At 37.0% G+C, this 20,272-nt stretch overlaps 1 protein-coding gene across 1 annotated transcript in view; it reads left to right on the top strand.

The window, feature by feature from the left end:
• Nucleotides 1-6,436: 6,436 nt before the first annotated feature.
• The window catches only part of MALRD1 (MAM and LDL receptor class A domain containing 1), a 306,398-nt gene continuing 292,562 nt past the window's right edge, over nt 6,437-20,272 (top strand). The window contains exons 1-5 of the mRNA XM_019470989.1: nt 6,437-6,599; nt 10,734-10,874; nt 15,026-15,120; nt 15,200-15,361; nt 20,174-20,267. Of these exons, the coding sequence (XP_019326534.1) occupies nt 6,437-6,599; nt 10,734-10,874; nt 15,026-15,120; nt 15,200-15,361; nt 20,174-20,267 (655 nt within the window). The remainder of the gene's footprint in view (nt 6,600-10,733; nt 10,875-15,025; nt 15,121-15,199; nt 15,362-20,173; nt 20,268-20,272) is intronic.

The following is a 20,272-nucleotide window of genomic DNA, read 5'->3' as shown; positions in this document are numbered from 1 at the left end:
TATTGCTGCAGTCACAACTCTGGGCTGTGCTGATTCTGCTCCAGTTATGGGAGATAAGCCCAGGGAGATTGCTTTCTTCCAGGTTTCTCCCTGATCTTGCTGTTTTTTCTAACTAATGTTACGTGTTAACAGAAACAGGCAGACAGACCATGGGAAGGATTTGTTTGCCCTCACTTGCATACCTAGAAGTCATACCAAAGAGTTAGCTTGTTTTATTGTTCATGGAACACCAGGCATCTCTAAAGGAGTTGTTTCACTCAGAGATAGACATCTTTGGGTGATTTGCCCTGGGAAGGTGTTTGTCTTCCTCTGCTGCCTGCAAAGCCTTTGGTCGTTGGCTCAGTCCCTAGCAACCAAGGTTAGTATAGATGAATCCTCCAATGTATACAGTTGAGATGGATAGCAAAACTGTTTAATTTGGTTCCAGTTTAATATTTATAATATATTTTCTCTCCAAACTTTGGAGAAAGCTAGATCTATTTATATTTCTTGGGGGTGAGGGGAAGGTCAGCTCTTGTTCTGAGAGCCATTAAGCATGCTTAGCGCATTAACATTTTGGTTCCAATGAGGTGTGCATTATTGAAAGAAATGTCCCAACTATTCCTGCACACTGTGTGACCTAAAGCAGAGCAGCCATGGAGAATGTGAAATGAATACCTTTGCATGAGACTAGAGCAGAGGATGAGCTCCAGGAGCACACCTAATACACCTTGGCCACTGATGGGTGTTTGGTTCATGGAACCAGACTGGACCTGATTTGAGTTAAACACCTTGTGAAATGCATTTAGTCATGTGATATAATAGTTCATGTTACATAATTCATCAGGTCCTCAGCCCCATGGATATAATAGTTCATGTTACATAATTCATCGGGTCCTCAGCCCCATAGGTTTCACTCTACAGGTCTGCTCTTGTGAGACAGTACTACTTGATCAATTAGTTACAGCTGAAGAGGGCTTAGAGGACCAGGGAGCTGCTTATAGCAGAGAACAGAACCAAAATGTTTGGTAGAATGATGTGATGGAAGAAAGACTTTCCTACTGACTCGGAGAAGACTGTGGGAGCAGTATGTGCTGAAATCTATTGGAAGTTTTTGGACTGTAAAGCAAATGCTGAGAAAATCATTATTCTGCTCTTGCTCCAATTTCTCTGAAGAAGCCCATAGTAGGTAGGAGGTAGAAATATTTTTTGCCTGGTCAGAATTACTTTATGCCAAATTATAGTTATGTCTTCTAATAGGATATTGCTTTATGGATTAGAAGCACTTTTGGTAATTTCTTTTTCTCCTCTTTGACGTTGAGAGAGAAGGGCACTTCTACTGAGCTCTTGACAGTTCAGAATTGAAATATTTTTTCCTCCAAACTCTAGATGCCGAGACAAATTTTAGCACATGGTACACATAGGGATCAGATTAGTCTTTTGTGTCTCCCATTGATTATTTTCTTTAATTTCTTTTCTATCAGCACCTGTCATCTCTTCTTGAATGTGATATGGTCTGTCATTAGAAAGATAGAAATTATGCTACCAAAAATTTTCCTGAAGCGTTACCTTATTTCAATCTGTAATGATCTAGGACTTTGACTGACATAATTTTATCTAGTTCATCACACCTTGCATTAATATTAGGGCTTTTTCCTTCACTAGCTGTAACTGCAGTGTTCATGCCCTGTCATCTCTTCTTGAATGTGATATGGTCTGTCATTAGAAAGATAGAAATTATGCTACCAAAAATTTTCCTGAAGCGTTACCTTATTTCAATCTGTAATGATCTAGGACTTTGACTGACATAATTTTATCTAGTTCATCACACCTTGCATTAATATTAGGGCTTTTTCCTTCACTAGCTGTAACTGCAGTGTTCATGCTGTACACTGATCAATATAAAGTTTGGTTTATATTAAGTTTGGTTTTAACCTCTCAATTGATTTTACTAATTTCTTTTAGCAACTGGAGATGGGTGGTAAGAACACTTATCCAGAATCCTTTTTAATCAAATGTATTAATATCATAGTCCTCTTTCATGTTAACTATTGAAATAGTGCCACTTAACTGGAAGCAGATGGTATGCAATTATTGCCTTTCACATCAAAGTAAAGAATTCTGTCAATTCTTGTTAAAAATTGATCAATTTGGGGTTACTGCAATTGCTTGACTTTATTCTACTTTGCAGATATCATTCAGTTCCAATTTGACAATTAAAAACTAGAGCGGTCATATCATAATATGAATAGTATATTTTTGGGAGGGGGCTCTCAAAACGAAGTCTTGGCTGAGTAGTTGTGAATGATTTCAAAAATTCAATTTTGGTGGTTTTCTTAATGATCAGGTAAAATTGTTCTTGCATAAACAAATTTGGAGGATTGTTTGTATTAATATTAATGATGTTAAATAAAACTGTATATTAGGAGAAAATTAGATATATGTTAAAGGTATATGTACTAGTGCTGTAATGCTCCCTACTCTGATCGCATATAAAAATGTTATAATCTTGCCATTAAAAGTTTATATTAAATTTAATGAAATTTTGATTTTTCTGAAGATGTGACTGTTTTCTATTCTGTAAGACTTTTCCCTGAAGGAAAGGTAGTAGTGGCAGCAAAATTTGAACACTGTTTTCAGATGGTGAAACTAATATCCCATTTTTTGAGTTCTTTCATCTGTTTCATGTGTTGATAATAACTGGCTTTACAAAAACTTAATGGAGAATTACTAACTGCAATCCATTTTCTGCTTAAGCAGATAAGTCTGTTTTTCATGTCAACAGAAGGTTAAAAATGGAAAACTTTTCTGGCCCTGTTTCAGAGCCTGGACTTCTTTATAAGACTTATCTTTTAAAAATCCTAGATTAAATATCATACAACCATTTCAACAGATTTACTTAAACAAGTGGAAAGGCTGAGAGGACGATCTCTTTTTCACTTACAGCAAATGTATTTTGTCTTGGTTTAAATGAAATGAATTAGGCTAAGCCAGATAAATCCAGCTTTGATTTAAATTCAAGCAGTTTTTTATTTTAACTTTTTTTTTTCCTTTTTGAGAACTGCTTGTTTGCTAAATAACTTTGAAAATAGACATAGTGCCTGGTTCTACTTGTTCTCCTTTTAGTCTTTAGTTTCTCTGCAAAATTTGTCTATTTCTTTTGAAAAAAAGCTTTGATTACTGCCCATACATCTGCTTTTCTGATATCCTGCATATTTTTACGGGTTTATACATCTCCATTCTCTCTATGGTCTTTCTTTTTCTAGATCTTGATTCTTCTTTTTACTTTCACGGTGCTTGCAGTTCACTACTTGCAGGGAAAGTCAAAAGGACAAACACTTCAAGTCTTTTGCTTCTGAGTCATCTTTTTGTCCCTTTTTATGTTTCTCAGAGCTATGAAAAACTGTGGTGTCCTTCTTGTTAGTTGACAAGAGGGCTGACTTGTTGCACTTGTCAAGAAACTCTCCCTACTTGTACATAGCCACACACTTGCAAAAAAGACACCTTTTCTTTGGTTTTGCACTTTTTGTTAGATGTTCACTGAAATACCATTTTTTTTTTTCTTCTTTGCTAAAAATCCTTGGATAACACCCTAAATGCTTTCTGAATATTTGATGAGTTTTTCATCTATTTCCACTCATAACAGATCTTATGACGATTCTGACTTGTTTGGGTTATGCAATTTTGCTTATCATTAATGTTTTAGAGCATAGGAAAAATGGAAATGGATACCAGTTTCTGCTAAAAATTACCCTCTTACTCACAGAGCTTGTATACCGGTTTTATGCTACAGACAGAGCAGGAGAACAGCTTAGAATATTGCAGCAGAAGTTTTAATAAAATGGGAGAAAGCTGAAAGACTGGGAAATCCTGCCGCTGTGAAGTACAACAGTGTGAGGAGGAGTTTTAGAAGATGTAGGGGAAAAGAAGGAATAAGATGAAATATTGTGTGTTGGAGAAAATAGATTAGAAAACAAAGCAGCTGAATAGCATAAAACATTTAAGCCTTTACAAATGTAGTAATATGACATATTATATGGAATAGTTTTGTTGTTTTTTTTTTTTTAATATAAGCTTCTAATCTAAGCTTTACTTACAGAAGGGAAGCAAGAAATTCAATGATACACATTCTTGATGAACTCTGATGTATATATATATAAATGAACTCTTAATTCATTTATTAGTAGCTCTGCTCTTCTTCAGGAAGTTTTTCAATCACCTCTATGGCCTGAGGACAAAGCGTTAAAATGAAGCACATAAAATTATGTCCACAGAAGTACAGTGATGAAAAGGGTGGAGTTGAACCAAATCAGCTGGAAAATGCTTTCTAGGCAGAACTGAAACCTTTATTACAATAAACATATATCTGCCTCTGGTATTGGAGATAATAGGAAGTTGCATCAGACCTTGGACTGCTAGCCTTCAGGCAATGTTGGAGTAGTAGTCTTTGTACCCTGACAAGAGATTTCTTACATTATGAAAATATGGATCTGCAATGATTGATATACCTCCAGACATAGGTTGTCTGTTTCTCTTTGGAGGTACTGTAGCACTTGTGGTTCCTAATCAGCATACTTCAGTTACAGAGATATACCTTGTCTTAATTCTGCTCACCAGGGCTAACAGGCAAATCGGAGGTATGCACAGTGGTATGTGCATTGCAGTTATTTGATCTTGGGAATTTACAGGTGAAGAAATCTTCAGAGCTGTTGGCATCAGTTACTTATTACAAGCTGCCACTTGGGCAATTGTATGATCCTTTTAGTAAAGTAATACAACTCTGTCATAAAAGTACTTAGATTTTTTTCATCCCACTATTCTTATTAAAGGAGTGCCCGGCTTACATGATTGTCAGCCTAATTTTGTCTAGTTTTTACAGTCATTTGCCCTGGGCTAATACTCTCCTTTAGCTTTTGCAATCATCTTCTCCTTTTCCTACTATCTCTCCTTCCCCTGGGTTTGGGACATCTAAAGTGGTTAAGGTACTTCATTAATATCATTTCCCTGTTTTCTTGTGTTGCTAGGCTGAATGAAACAAGTTGATTCAGTCTTCTCTCACAAGGTTGGCTTTTTGGACTTGGCTGGATTTCTCTCCCCGCTCCCCCTCCTCAATTTGAAGATCCTCGATTCACCCATGTAAAAGCTTTGTCAGAACTGGTGTGTTTCAGTGAAACACAGTTGGGAAATTCAAAGGGATTGTAAATCAGCACGCTGACTTCCGTCTCTCGTACTGATGGAGTCCTTTTGCACAAGGATGTTTGAGTAATGACCGTCTCCGCTGGGTGAGCCCTGATTGGCTTGCTGTATAATGCACTGTAAATCTATTTACACAATGCAAACATCCTTCTTGACAGCTTAATAATGAACTGTTGTGTCACCTCTGACTATACACTTTTTCTTCTAAATGCGCTATTTCAGAACTAGTAATTATGCAAATTATGGGAGGTGGGGGGATTATATTTATAACTAAATAACCCTGGACAGAGATTGAGTATGTTGGCAGGGTAATGTATTTGGGGTTGGTATTGATGGTAGTTTCCCCTAACGATGGATTTCTGCAATGGGTGGCAAATTATTATTATTTTGACAAATTCTGACTGTGCTTGATTGTATGATCATATTGTTCACTGTTCATAAGAATTCAGATACAGGATCCTAGGTATCTCTAATTTTTTCCTGACCTTGAGAAACACTGGTAGTATCACACAAAATATGATTTTTCCAGAAAATACAGGAATCTAGTAATTTGGAAAGCATTCATTAATAGCCAGTCCCTTCATGCATTTATGCAAATTGAGGTTGCCGATATGATTCCATTAACAACCGGCTACTCTAAAGTAATTCAGTTATTATCTACAGTTGTAGCCCAAGTAAATAATAAATAGATACCTCTTTCAACTGTCAGCATCATATGTCTACAGGCTCTGAAAATTCTACTTCTTTCCCTCGATCAGTCACTTACAATCCCTTTGATGCAAAATCAGCTTTGAATTTCTCAACTGTTTTCTACATTTGATGCACAAACTCTTCATAAGTTTTTTAAGCATTTGCCAACTCCCTCTGAGAAAGGAGAGGTCTTTATGAATGTTGGTCACTTAGTAATTCTACTCTGTTGTCCTGTTATTTTCTTATTTAATCTATTTGCAAACTATCAGGCAATAAATCCAATCAGTAAGTTAATGATATACACTTGACTTATATAGCATGCACCAAAATTTTTTAGTCATAAACCAGTGTTGTAATTCAGTTAAATATTATCCAAAGACACACGGGGTTGAAAGTCACTGCTTTGCAGAAGCCATATTTCCCTTAAGCTGCAGATTCGGAAAGTGAGTTTCTAAAAACATCTTTCAGAGAGATGTGTGTAAAAGCAGCTTTTTCAAAGACACTTCATGACCAATACTAGACAGTTAAAGTAATTCTTTTCCAAGTGAAAGCTTGGATAGTAACATAGCCCATGAACAGATTCATATTCTTCTGTGCATTATATTGCTTCGTTCTGGTAGATACTCAGTCATCTACAGGAAGTGAATGCCAATGTGGTGATGGCTCCTCTGCTCCATCCGGGGAACTGTGTGTTTTCACTAACCAGTGTGGAGACAGCAGTGATGGGAAACAAGGTAAGTCTCAGTGGACTTCATCATAAGTGTGATACAGTTTGATAACTGAATGTGGCAGCAGGGAGAACTAGGGGGGATTTTTTTTTTTTACGTTACAAAAATGTTTGGGAATTTCTTTTTTTTTTCCCACCCTCTTCATTTGATTTTCTAAGACGGTTTCTTCCTGCTTCAGTTTGATTTTTCCTGCTTAATTTTCAACCTCCATAGAGTGCAACTCCTTCATAAATCTTCATATGGATATTATGTAGCAAAGCAGGTGTTTCCTCACCCACATAAATTCAGTGGAGATTTAACAGATATTACTGTTTTTCCTTAATTCATGGTCAAATTGTTTGCTGAAATTCAGGTTTCATCAAAACTACCTAGATCAAGGTATAAGCAACAACAGCATTTATTTTTTTTTCAGTCTAGACAAGGGGGAAAATTTTCTTGAATTCATGAACTGATAATCCTAGCTTAATCTTTGTCACATTCAGAGGCTATGAATACAGTTGTTGCTGTTTCCCTTAAAGGAAAGATCTGAGCAGTGAGAGTGAATTTTAACTGCTGGCGTCTGAGTAAATTTGCATCAGAATTCTACTATTTCCAGAATACTGTAACACAAAATGATGCTGCAAATGATTTCATACGATGCATAGGATAGTCCTGCTCTTTGAGGATCTCTTCTGGAGTGCAAAGAAGAGCTTGGATTTATCAAAAAATTCTAATTTTAACTAAAAGGTTATCTAAGTTCTTCCACTCACTGTGCAATAAAGGAAGCTACTATATTTGTTGTTTTTTAAGGTTTAGCTTTAAATTTAAGGTAAATTGTTTTCAGATGAGCCTGTGTGTTTCTGTGCACACTGAAAAATGCTAATTAAAGCATGTTAGCGATTATTGAATTCAGCTGAAACCTGTGAGAAAGAGCAGTAACTTAAATCCAGATTCCTCAAAATACAGTTGTGTGCCCAGATAAACGTCATTTTTCTTCTTTCAATATGACTCCCTGTTTTATCCAAATATGATGCAGATACCTGTTTGGAACAGGAGTCTAGAATCAACTCTAGGGTACTTGATTTTTGTTCCTCTGCAAATAAGACCATTGTTAAGACTGTATTGGATATCAGTACATTTTGTAACTTTATTGTGCTGTACTATAATGTATTAAATGCCAATGGTTGGAAACTATGCCTGTTGAATCCCCTGATGTGTGACTAACGTCCCAGGTTAGCACATTTTTTTTTTATCACTTGCACAAGAGACGGTTATGCTACGTTTCACTGCATAGCCTTGAAATCCTCATTGTGCTTGGTCTTGGTTTCCCTAGAAATAGCATTTCGTCCAGGCAGCACTTTCTATTATGATTGCAGAATATGCAGCAAGAGATGCATTCTTCCATTTATTTTTATGGAGGCTTTTTACACTTGTTTGTTGAGGGAATACTGCTATAGACAAATGCTTATATGAAAATAGAGAAATTAAAGGTTGTTCCAAAGACTAGTTTAGAAAAATGAGCCTATGGGCTCTGCGAAAGACCTAAATAGCAAATAATATTGTATTTTAAGTATGGATGAGCAAGAGTTATGGAACTAGACTCTGAGTGACAGGCTATGGATGCTGGGGCTGCTTGGATAATGCTCTGGATCGCTCCAGGAGAGAAGTTAGCTGTCAGACATAAAGATACAGATCAGGGTGTCAACTTGAAGATTCATCCTGCTGCCACCCATTCTTCTGATTTGGGATTATTGTGAAATTATTTTTCTGCTTAGGTTTCAGCTCTCCGATCTCATGTTTGTGACAGGTCTCTGCTGTTTTCTCTGGCCTCTAATCAGGTTTAAGGATGTTTCTGCACTGAAAATATATCATTGAAGTTGGAATTTCAGATGATATATTTTTTATCATTATTTTGGACTGCATATGTGGTTGGTTTGTGCTTTGCCACAGCAATAGAAAAGGAGCAGAATAAACGCTACAGTCATTTTTTATCTCTGAACTACTCTTGCAAAATATTCACCAGGGGTGAATATTTTCCTCCCAGAATATCCCAAACTGAGATTTTATACATATACACACTTGAAATAGAACCTTAAACTGTAGTCTGTGTCTGTGAGACTTGGAAGTTTTCCTTAGAGGTTATTTTAAATATTTGTTTTGTTCACAGAAAATTCTGCAAAAACTATTTAGAACATCCCACACATTTCTTCCTTCTGGCCTTTTCCTCTCTAAGCAGTGACTTTATCTTTGTAAAGCTATCTTCCAGCAAATTTACACTGGTTTGCTTTCAAGTTATATTTTCTGTGAAAATAAATATTGCCTTGGAAAATAATCATGAATGATCAAGGATTTATTTTTCTGAAATTTAAAAAGGTACTGTTCTTCTTATTTTGTACATATTGATTTAAAATTGTTTTTTCAGCTATGAGAAAATTCCTGAGGAAATATTGAATGTGATTTGGTGCATTTCATGTAATGTAAAGCAGATATGCCTCAGCAGTGTTTGTGCTTTTGATGAACCACTGACATGCTTTTCAGCCACTTAAAGAGCTAAGGAATAAAAGCAGCAATAAAAAGTTGGTTGATGAATCAGCCAATCTACACGTTAACTTGAGTCTGGAATGCTTAAGTGAATTGTATCTATTTTCCCCTCTCTCACCTTATAATTAATTGTAGCAGTAAGTTGATGTGAATATGAAAGCCATGAAATTGGACATCATAGTGTGACTATAAAAGCTGCAGCTGCAACTTTATTTAAAATGATTAGTGAACTGTGATAATATAGAATAGACCAAAAACATTAGCAGGGGCCTGGAGTGAGCACCAATTTGAGAGCGAGCGTGAAGGCATTGTAGCTCTCATGTCTAACCAGAATCCTGATTAGAAGGCAGAGTCTTAACCTGTCCTCCTCTGCTGTGTAAAACAAAATGTGGGTGAACGGAAAGGTTCCACACAGCTCATGAAATCTGGAGACAGTCCCACATACCGGCCGTTCTGCTTGGGGTGAAGTTGCAATAACCTTGCTCCTTACAGATGCATCTGATTAGACTTTTTTCTTTTTCTTTTTTTTTTTTTAAATCCTTCCACCACTACAATAAGTGGTTCAAGGAATGGGGCTGTCCAGCCTGTCAGGCACATTCAAGCTCTTTCATTCAGCTTGGATGCGATGCAAAAAAGGCTGTCTGACACCAGAGCAGAAACAAACATCTGTCCCTCCCTCCCAGTAATCAATTATTTATCTGGTCACATACCCACCTCAAATTCCCTGAATGAACTGGTACACCAAACTGGGTCCTGTGCCAGAAAGACATGTTCTGTCTCCCTTTTCTAACCTATGCTGCCCTACAGGGGAATGTGGAAGGGGAGAAGCAGTCCCTTCCGCAACACGTCGCTATGTGCACTGGAAGAAATAAGGTCAGAAGAAAGGCAAATAGGGAGACTACGTCATTCTGAGGACTTGTTTCAGTTCTTCTCTGAACAATGTAGTGTCTGCTTTAATGCAGCAGCTTAGTAAAGATGATGAGCACTGGTAAACATTGGAGTATGTCAGATGATGAAAGCCTCACCTTTCTGTTATTAGGCCCTGGGGGGTTTCTGGGAATGGGTTTATACTCCAAGTTCCCGAAAAATGCAGGTTGCAAAATGGTGAAATAAACAGTAGTGGAATAAAAAAATATTTTTGCTACCTGGTTATTTCCTGGTGTTAAGTCTTTGTTTTTCTATGCAAGAACCCTGGATAAACAGAGGATATACTGAAATTCTTCAGCTGATAGCTGCAGTATATTTTAAGAACAGCCTCTGCATATAAGCTATGCTAGCTTGGACAGTTTCCTACAAGTAGGTGGCTACACACATATTTGTGAAGAAAAAAGCATATGTTATAGTGATATAATATAAATGGACTGGTTTGGGTTTGGTTTGGTGGGGGAAGGGCTTGGTGGATTGTTGTGGGTTTTTTCAATGTTCATTTTCTCTCTTGTCTCTCTTCCACTGCCCTGTTTCTCTTTGTTCATGATTTAAAAATTCTGGTGTTTCTTACTTATTTTAGGAGGCCGTTTGGAATGTTTCTGTGTGCTAATTAAATAGCAAGTAATGGTGAGAACATATCCCTTCGCTTGTGTTTTTGAGGTTTTAATTTTTTGTTTGTGTGTTTCAATTCAGGTTCCTCCTGTGAAAAGTGTGATTTTGAAACTGATCTATGCAAAGCTCTTCATGAATCGAATTTACAGTCTGGATGGATAAGAAGAAATGGTCGATCTGGCATGGGACCACCGTACTCTGACCACAATGGGAATGACAGTGGTAAGAATCCTCATGTTCTTAGAAGGAGCCATGGGCTTTTACAAATTATGCAGTTCTCTATTTTATTTGCTTAATTTTACTAATTTCTTCATAGTTTAGTTGTATTCTGCCACATGTTTTCTGGGCACTTGTGTCCAGGTTTTTAGGTGATTGTAATTACAATAACCCAGAATTCCAGAAAAAAAAGACAATATTCCAGAAAGCAATTCTTGTTATCATGGAGGATCAAGTAATCGGTCATCAAGAGTCATGTTTATCTACCCAAGTGACCTTTATCTGTTTTGGAGATATCAGGTGATAATTTCAGTCTTGATGGTTGCAAAGTTTAGAAACAAGGATTGGATCCCCCATTTTGAGAGGTATTTTCATCTCTTCTTGGATTGGTGAATGCCCGGCATGTGTGTATCTGTTATCTGTGGTTAATATTACTGCTCCAAATATTTTGAGAGAAGATTACTTTGGATCTGGGGATGGGAAGAGCTTTGATAGCCTGTGTGAGCCAGCTCCTCTGAATCTTATTACAATACCACTTTGCATCAAAGACTGTCTCTCAACTAAGTAATTCATTGTCCCTGTCCTCGGACAAAATATGTCCCTTATACTTGTCCAATTGCCAAGTTAACCCTGCTTTCCAAAACCTGGCTTCTTCCCTCTGTAATACATGATTTTCTTCATACCTTTTTAGCTAACTTGAGCCAACTTTTTTAGCTGCAGTAAGCCTTCTGCTTTCCAAAGCTGTTAGAAGGCTTGTTTGTAAGAAAGCAAGTAAGGAGGGAAAGAATTTGATGGGGACCTCTAATCTCACAGTAAAGATGTGAGCTGGTTGAAGTAATCACCCCAAACTATTTAATTCTCTTCTCCATATTTTCCATTATTCTCTTTCCCTTTCTCTCCACCTACCCCCTCTGACCTCTCCTGTGAGGTGCACAAGCAGCCCTCAGAGCAAGAACCTGAAGGCAGGCATGAAGCGTTGGAGAGTGTACAAGAATATAACCTTATGTGGAACTAAAGTGTCATTGTGAGACTAATTAGTCTAGGTGTTTTTCACTTCATTCCCAAACTGTGGTTATCTGGGAGTGTGGAAATCTGTACTGTTCTGAAGCAAACAGCACTTCCTACACATTGCATAAGCTACCAAACAGGTAGAAGTTCCATATAACGATTAATATGAATTGGTGGTTTAAAGATGAATGCATGGAAAACTTTCTTAGAAATCAGCAAAATGAAAATGGCACAGAATTTTTAAAATTTTTCATAGAAAAAACATCAACAAAAAAAACCCACTCTACATTTTCCTGCAAGTTCTCATTCCACAGCTGACAATTTTCATGATGCTCTGTAATTAGGAAACTTTATCCATGAGATGTGGTTCTAACAAACAACTTCATTTTTTGCTTGTGTGTAGCATACAAGCACATCCTGCTGTGTGTAATATGCTTCTGAAAATGAGGCTGCTCTCAAATAAATGTTGATTTAGACTGCTGTTAGCATAAAAATTTGAGTAACTACTAAACCTCTTTCATAAACACAAGTTTTATTTCAAGTATGTAAGTTGTGAAACACTTTACCTTCAAAATACTAATAGCTCTTCTCATCAAGAAACAGATAAAAGACAAATACTATGGAATAAAAATATAGCAAACTCTTGGCTAGAATCAAAATTAATTAACCAGGCAACAGTCTTGGTCTAGTTGAAGTTTCTAGGGTTTGTGCTTGATTGGTAGTATATACTGCATCAGGATGTAGCAAAGACCTGAAAGATATTCTTGCTTATAACCAATAAAAAAGGTTACCCTTATCTTGCAAAGAACTGGTGGGGAGGGGAAAATTTAACTTATGCAGACACCCAAAGCCAGCAAAAGATTGAGAACCATCAACTTCAAGTGTTTGTTACAGAGGAAGCAGACTGTTAAGTCAGCTGTATATTCCCATTGACTTGTTTTGGGTGCTCAGTCACCATTGTATCTGCCAGGTCTGAATTGTGCGGTAGCCATATTAATCTAAGTTATTTTGATCAGATAACAGAAAGCTTGAATACTTGTACCTATTCAGCTTTCTGAGAGGCTGTGTGCTCAGATCTGTGCACTGAACGGCTAAGGAGATTTAAATGTGTTTGTTTATTGCAGTTTTCTACCTGGAGAATGGCTAAACTGTGCTTTTATTTTCTGAATGCTGGTTCTAATCGCCTAGGAAATACTTATCTCCTTATGGCAGCTATTGAAGTTTTCCCACTGCTGGTGACTCAACAGACTGTGTAATCAGTTTTATGTTGGTTCCTGCTTAAAGACCAGAAATTATATTGTATGGTGACAATTGAGCATAGTATGCTCTATGGCAGAGTATTAAAGGGAAGAGTTCCTGCCATCAGGATAAGTAACTGCACACACATTAGCAGAAGAGCAAAGATCACTTGGTAAATGTAACTCCTTTGAAGACTTATGTAAGCGGTTACTAGAACCCAACATGTTTTTATAGCTCTGTCTCTTCTCATGGTTCTTATTTTCACTGAAAATGTAGTTGAACAGACTAGTGACAACTACCTTAAAAAAAAAAACAAACAAAACACAAAACAAAACACAACCTGTTTTTACTAACTGAAACCTGTTGTCTATGTAGAGGTTTAATAGAAAATCACTGTTCAAAGAATTTCTTAAAATTACTATTTCTGCCCCATCTGTGTAAGACTTAAAATTCCTGTGGCAGGTGAAATCTGACCTTGTTTATGCATGAGACACATTTCTTTAGGGAACTGAAAGAAAAAAGTTCAAAATTTTATGGAAGTTAAAAACCAATGAAACAGATTGGAGTCAGGGATAGGGCCCTGCTGAGGCACCAAGCCATCTGTTGTGGGGAGGAAGAATATCCTTGCAGCTGGCAGGCTCTGAAAGTGCTGCCTGAGCAGTCATGAAAGGCCTAAACCTAGGGGGGGCATGGCCACTGCTCTGGTAGCAGGCTGCAGAATGCTTCTCTGTGGGGGATTGCTCAGCTGGCTCCAGCACTGAGCTAGTCTTATCGTCCTTTTTCAGTGACTTTCCAGTTGCACGTAAGGATGAGAGGTCAGGGTGGGTAGTTTTATAAATGGAGTATTTAAATATATCCTACATATCCTCTGATATTTGGTTTCTGTAGTAATCTTTATTTTTAGGACTTTTTTTTTTTATTCCTTCATTCCCACTTGGCTTTTTTCTCCTTCATCTTTCTCCTTTGTTTTACATGTTAATGTCAGAGGGCAACAGTTTACCTGACATTGCTTGGAGTTTGGGAAGGAGGAGAAAAGGGAAAAGAATTTAAAAAATTGCATCCTTTAACATCTAACATCTCTGAAGTCTTCATGTTCAGGAAGAGCCAAATTTTGACTAGCAGTATTTGATATCCTAAAATTAGGTGGTTGCCTTCCATCTTTTAGAAGATTTGAAACAATATTGTCAGGAAGAGACACAATCAGTCAAAAGGCATAGCAACAACCATATTTCACTGACTCTTGTTGAGCTGTTACACTTTCAAGTAAAGCAAAGCTTTAATTTGGACTTGTTTTGTAAATTGAAATATTATGGTATCTCTAATGGTAGTGTGGAGATTCTGAAGACAACCCTTTATATTGGGAGTGTGTACAGGGATACCACAACCTCCTCTTTGCAGTGAGGCAATTTTCTGAGCAGCCAAAAACCAGACCCATGTCCTCTGGAACAGAGGAATACCATAGCCTCCTCTCTCATCTTCCACCACCTCCTTAAAGACTTGAACTGTTGTAATAAATCTGTATTGTTGTCCTCAACAGTTTGTTGTTTAGACATGAAATATGTGATCTATTCAATAACTGGAGTTTAAGCTCTTTGATCAGCTTGCTGAGTTAGTCTTATTTTGTCCCAAAATTTTTCACTTAATTGAGTATTCAAGCCATCAGCACATGAAACATTTTGGAACCCTACTTGAAATTTCAGCAGGAACACGGAGCAATACTATGTCAATATTAAATATGAGCAAAAGCTTGGCACACAATGGCTACAGGTATGATATGATTCTTTTCTGGGGAAAACCTTCTAGTCGGCTTTTTAGTTATTAATTCATACCTATAGGTATGCCTCTTCTTGTTTTATATTTTATTACTTTTCTCCAAGCTTCTAAGATTTCTTTTTTATTCCTTTTAATAGCTTATTTCCTCTCATTGTCCCCTGAAATGCGATCCTCTTCTGCAACTTTAAGGACCAATGTTTTCCTTCCAACTGACAAAGAACACGTTTGCCAGGTATTTTGATGCATAGTCCTTGTATTTCATTGTTTGCCATAGCACTTCCCTGGAATAATCAGACCTTTTTTTGTCTTAGATTACATTTCATTATTGGATCAGTCAAATGAGTGGAACATTGGTGGTGGGGCTTCAAAAGCTCTCTGAAGATACTATTACGAACATCTGGCAAGTTTCAGGAGAACTGCAAAATCAGTGGAAAGCAAATACGATCACAATTAATAGCACTGAAAATTATGAGGTTGGTAAATTGAGGTGACTGTAAATTGCACTTGTTAAATGGTTTATAAATTGTGGGGGTTTTAATAAGTCAAAACTAAATATTTTGTAAATGGAAAGCGTTATCATGAGGTAAAAGAGAGAGAAGCCATTTGGAAGTTGATAGTTGGCATTAACAAATACTGCCCGTTCTTATCTTGTGGTGGTATTAAAACTAATGCCAAACCTTACTTAAACTGTGCATGTGTCTTAAATAAAACAGTCTCATTGCATCATAAATTATCTACCTGCCCATAGAGGTGATATACTTGGGATCTTAACTTTCAATACAGTATTCCCTTAGTCTCAATCTAACCGTACTGATAAACTCAAGGTTTAATTTATATAGGAAATACCATTCTATACTATGAGATACTGTTCTGTAGGGATGCTGCAGGTGACAAATACTGTACTTAACTATTCATTGTAGCTTTGAGCCTTTGTCACAGAACACATGCATATGGTTTTATTTTGCTCAAATCTGCTGAAAAACAACACAAGTCTCATAGGCTATTTAAGTGTTTTCACATGTGCATTTACACAAAACATTAACAGAGTAAATTAACTTAGGGCTATAATACCATGGATTATGTATACTCACTGTTATGCATAATACTGGAGGGAAAGTGGGGAGCAGAGAAGAAAATCAGAGGCATTTCCTCCTACGGTAGTTACTGGGAGAAGTTGGTTAGCATACAAACCTGAAGGCATGAAAGCACAACCTCATTTCAATAAACCATATGAGTAACTTAATTACCTGACTTGCAGAAGTAACGTGCTAAAGCAACCAAGATCTGAATTTTTGAAGTAATACTCACCTGCTCAACCCTGACTGAGAATGGATGTTACAAAATACCTGTACCTAACTCAACACAAGTATCAATGTTGTTACTTGTCAATAACTTACCTCTACCTGATATGAGTGTATGTATAGCAATCTGATATTGTACTGGAGGGTTTACTTCTAGATTTACTTTTTCATCCTTCATATTGTTTAGAAAATTGAGTGAGTCTGGGAATGGTTAATATAATATGGCATCTTCTTCCTCTAAATTGCTGGATCAAATCCTAATTAGATTATTGCTTGCAAACCTTGTTATCCTTTGGCCTCTATAAATTGAACTGATGGGCACAGTCCAGCTTTAAAGAGGCATGTGTCAAACTTACTGCAGTAATCATTACAATTGGCTAATTAAATGTAGCTGGGCACCTCACCAAACCTAGAGCCTGAAGCTGAGCAAACTTTCTTCTTTGGTTGCACGTGTTTCCTCCAGTGACAACTTGCAAGATGCTGGTCATACAAGTGAATGCAATTCACTTGCCCTTTTGCACTTGTTCTTTTGCTATGACAAGATCTTTAGCCTACAGACCTAACTGTGGCATTTTTCAAGATAAAACTCTGATGATTAAAGTTTCTGTGGGAAAAAAATGGATGGGGAAAAAAACCCCTTTTTTTGGGTGTAGAAATCTCTTTGAAATAGGGCGTTTGAGTATTTTTGTCAATTTTGCAAGCATACTTGAAGTGAGATTTCAATTAAAATCAACCTCCACTGCTTTTCTTTGCTCATTTTGATGTTGACTATTTAATACTTTTGTCTCTTCCTACTAAAAAAAAAAAAAAGTCTTGATTATCTTTATGGGATAGCGGATTTGGTTTTGGCATTCAAAAATCTCCACCTGTAGGGAATTCTGAAATACAAAGATTAGCACTGCTTTAATTACTCAACACACGACAAGCTCAGTATGTCTGTTTTGGCTGGGCTTTGGAGATCTGTATCACAGTTTGCTCTCCTAAACTACTTTCCCCCTGTTCTACTGAGAACAAATTTCTCTCTCCCAGACTTCATTAAGGGAAATGGTTCTGGGCTTGCAGTTCACTTTTGTCTTTGTGCTTGATTCCTGTGTTTTACCTTGGGCTTCGCTGCTGCACTGGGAATCTGTCCCCATGGCTGCACTTGTGGGGGAAGTCCAGCCTGTGTTAGATCCCACCTACATTCCCACTACAGCTTTCCTTGCCACTAATGGAGCTGCAACGTTAATTTGTTCTGACGGCCGTAGATATTGCATATTTAGGCAGCACTTGTTAATTACAGTTATGAGCAAATAGTGTCATTAAATAGACATTTTCATTACAGATTTTTGGACTGAACAAGCTCTAGACTTTGTGTGAGAGGGAAAACTGAACAATTTCTTGCTCAGATAAATATGGATGGGAGTCAGTTTAGTTATTATTGGACTGAACCCCTCAGGGGAGGGCAGATGGGTATCTGTGCCGGATAAAGCCCGGGTAATCTTTTTTTAGACCCAAGGGCAGCTGGAGACATCTAGCATGATTTTCTGTCATCTGGAAGTGGGGAAATTAAGACATGATGAAGAAAAAAATAGAACTGACACTTTTCTAGAGAGATGGGTTCAGAGTTGCAGCACTGACTCTGTTGCTAGTTCAGTCAGTAGTAAACCTTTCACAGACTTCAGGGCATCTGACTCCCCTCCTGTAGTCAAATGCTTTTAAATAGAAATAGCTGTTTTCTTGTATCATTGGAGAAACTTCCCTGGGTGTTCAGAATACCAGGATGTGTTGAATGTCTACAACATCAGTCAGCTGGGAGCTCTTTGTAGAGACATTGATAATATCTACATTTAAAGCAAACCTCTTAAATCCGTGCTTTTTATTATATTGACCAAGTAAACAAACTGTTCATGAGTTTTGAGGAAACACAAGTTGTTAAATACTTTGTGTGCTCCAATGGAATATGAACTTGGAGCCACCTCTGATTTTGCACCAGCAAAGTGAGATAGCACCTCTTTAGGATTGTCTAAATCACTTTGTCTCACTTAAAAATAAAATCTGACTATGAAGCCCTAACTGCAAATATATATTATAAATGAAGTTATTAACAACTAGATTTCGACTTCACAGTGAAAAATCACTGTGAAAAGGTCAAATCCTTGATATTAAATAATATTTCTTGTGTTTCTAATTACAAAACAGTGAACTGGATTGTTTTAGAACCTTATCTGAAACCATGTAATCATGGAAACAGACAATAGGAGTATACTATTTGTCCTACTGGTAATGTCACCAAAGTACATATTAACTATATACATTGTTGCAGCAGCATTCAACAATTCAAAATATTGTTTTCTGAAACAAATCAAATGAACAAATTTCCAATGTACTGCATTTCAGTCATATAAACATATTATTGAATGTGATATGATGCCATTAATATTTAGTGTGACATAGTTATTCTTTCCAAGTAGATATCAACATGAAATGAAATAAACTTCATTATATCAAAAGAATTTCAAACAAAAACTTATATCAGGATTAGCCCTGTTCCTTCAAAACTTCTGGATTTCAATGGACTGCATTCTTTCTGTTGTGCTACAGTTGATCAAAGAAGTATGAACACATTGGGTGACATTATTTCTTAACAATATTATATTAGAAAATACAGTTGTCCATGTGTCTGATAACAGTGGTCTTCATGGAATAATTGCCAGAGAAAGTGGTTACTGGCCATCTTTCTCTTTGCTGTGTTAAAAAAAATACATATATATCTGTGTGTGTGTATATATAAATAAACTAGACATGGATTTCTCACTGGTGATATGACAGATAACATTACACCTCTCTCTGGTTGTATAATGCCAAGATAATTTGACTTTACAGGCTGCCACACTTCTTGTGGAGGTCAACTACAGCTTAAGAAAAACAAACAAACAAAACCCTATAAACTCCACCTCCCAAAAAAACCCAACTCTTAACAGAATGGTCATATCCTTGGCCGAGCTGTGTCACCTTGTACAGTGGAATACTGTACTCTTGATGATAATTTACAGGATAAATGCAGGTTTTCTGCTACAATCTCTTAAGCTATGCACAAAATTACCCCTGAACTCTAAAGCTAATATTTGAAAACTCGTTATCTAGCTAACACTGTACATTCACTATTAAGAACTAGAATGTACCTCTAGGTAGATTGTGCCTTCAGGACTCTGGAAAAGCCTGGAGCTGTAACATTCCAAGGTATGGCTAGGGAATAATTTAAGGAATGTTGTTCATGTGATTGATTTGTTGGGCTGTTTTGATTGGTGTGGTTTTTGTTGGGTTTTCCCATGGACTGTGGTTGATCAGTCCCCTTCTACATCACTGCAGAAAAACTGTGGTAATCTTTACATTTACAAATGTAGATTGAAATCTGCCCTTAAGATGGAAATGTAAAATATTTGTAACTTCTTGTGTATAGAAGACTTTGTTGGGGGGGGGGGGGAATCATTGTTGTAACATTAGAGCAGAATAACAGTTGACCAAGTACTCCTCAAGGTTTGTTTTGGCTAAAAGCTTGGTGAAAGGCTTCTGCCTGATGGTGTTTGTTGCTCTGACTTTACTCCAGGTCTCTGATAAATTCTGAAAACAATCAGAAATGGTTCACATTTCCAGTCTCCGGTGGAATAATGGCTTGATAAAACACAAAATCATTTGTATTTCTTAACTGTCGTGATCCTTGCTTAGATTTTAATTTATTTTATTGTGGTTTTCAGATCCTTCCTGTTAAATGTTACTTCATTCTTGAGTTAGATGATTAGACTAAATATCTGTGCTGACAAGCCACAGTTATGTGAAAAAGCCAGGATGGTAATCCTCCAAAATTGTTAAGTGCATGATTTGAGTTCTCATATTTCTAATAGAAACTCTATGGACCAGAGTGGCATATGTTGGAAGGTTTTTTCTCTTGTCTGTGACACTGGTGAATGCCATTTCTTGTTGATTTGCTGTTAATCTCTACAGGTTATCTTTTGGGGGATGGTGGAGGCCCAGCGACAAGATGAAACTGTTGCCATTGATGATATCACTTTCAGTGAAGGATGTTCTTTGGCATGTGGTAAG

Source organism: Aptenodytes forsteri, unplaced genomic scaffold (assembly GCF_000699145.1).
Source record: "Aptenodytes forsteri isolate BGI_AS27 unplaced genomic scaffold, ASM69914v1 Scaffold336, whole genome shotgun sequence".
Taxonomy (NCBI): domain Eukaryota; kingdom Metazoa; phylum Chordata; class Aves; order Sphenisciformes; family Spheniscidae; genus Aptenodytes; species Aptenodytes forsteri.
Note: the sequence above shows the minus strand (reverse complement) of the source record. Positions and strands in the feature narration are given on the sequence as shown.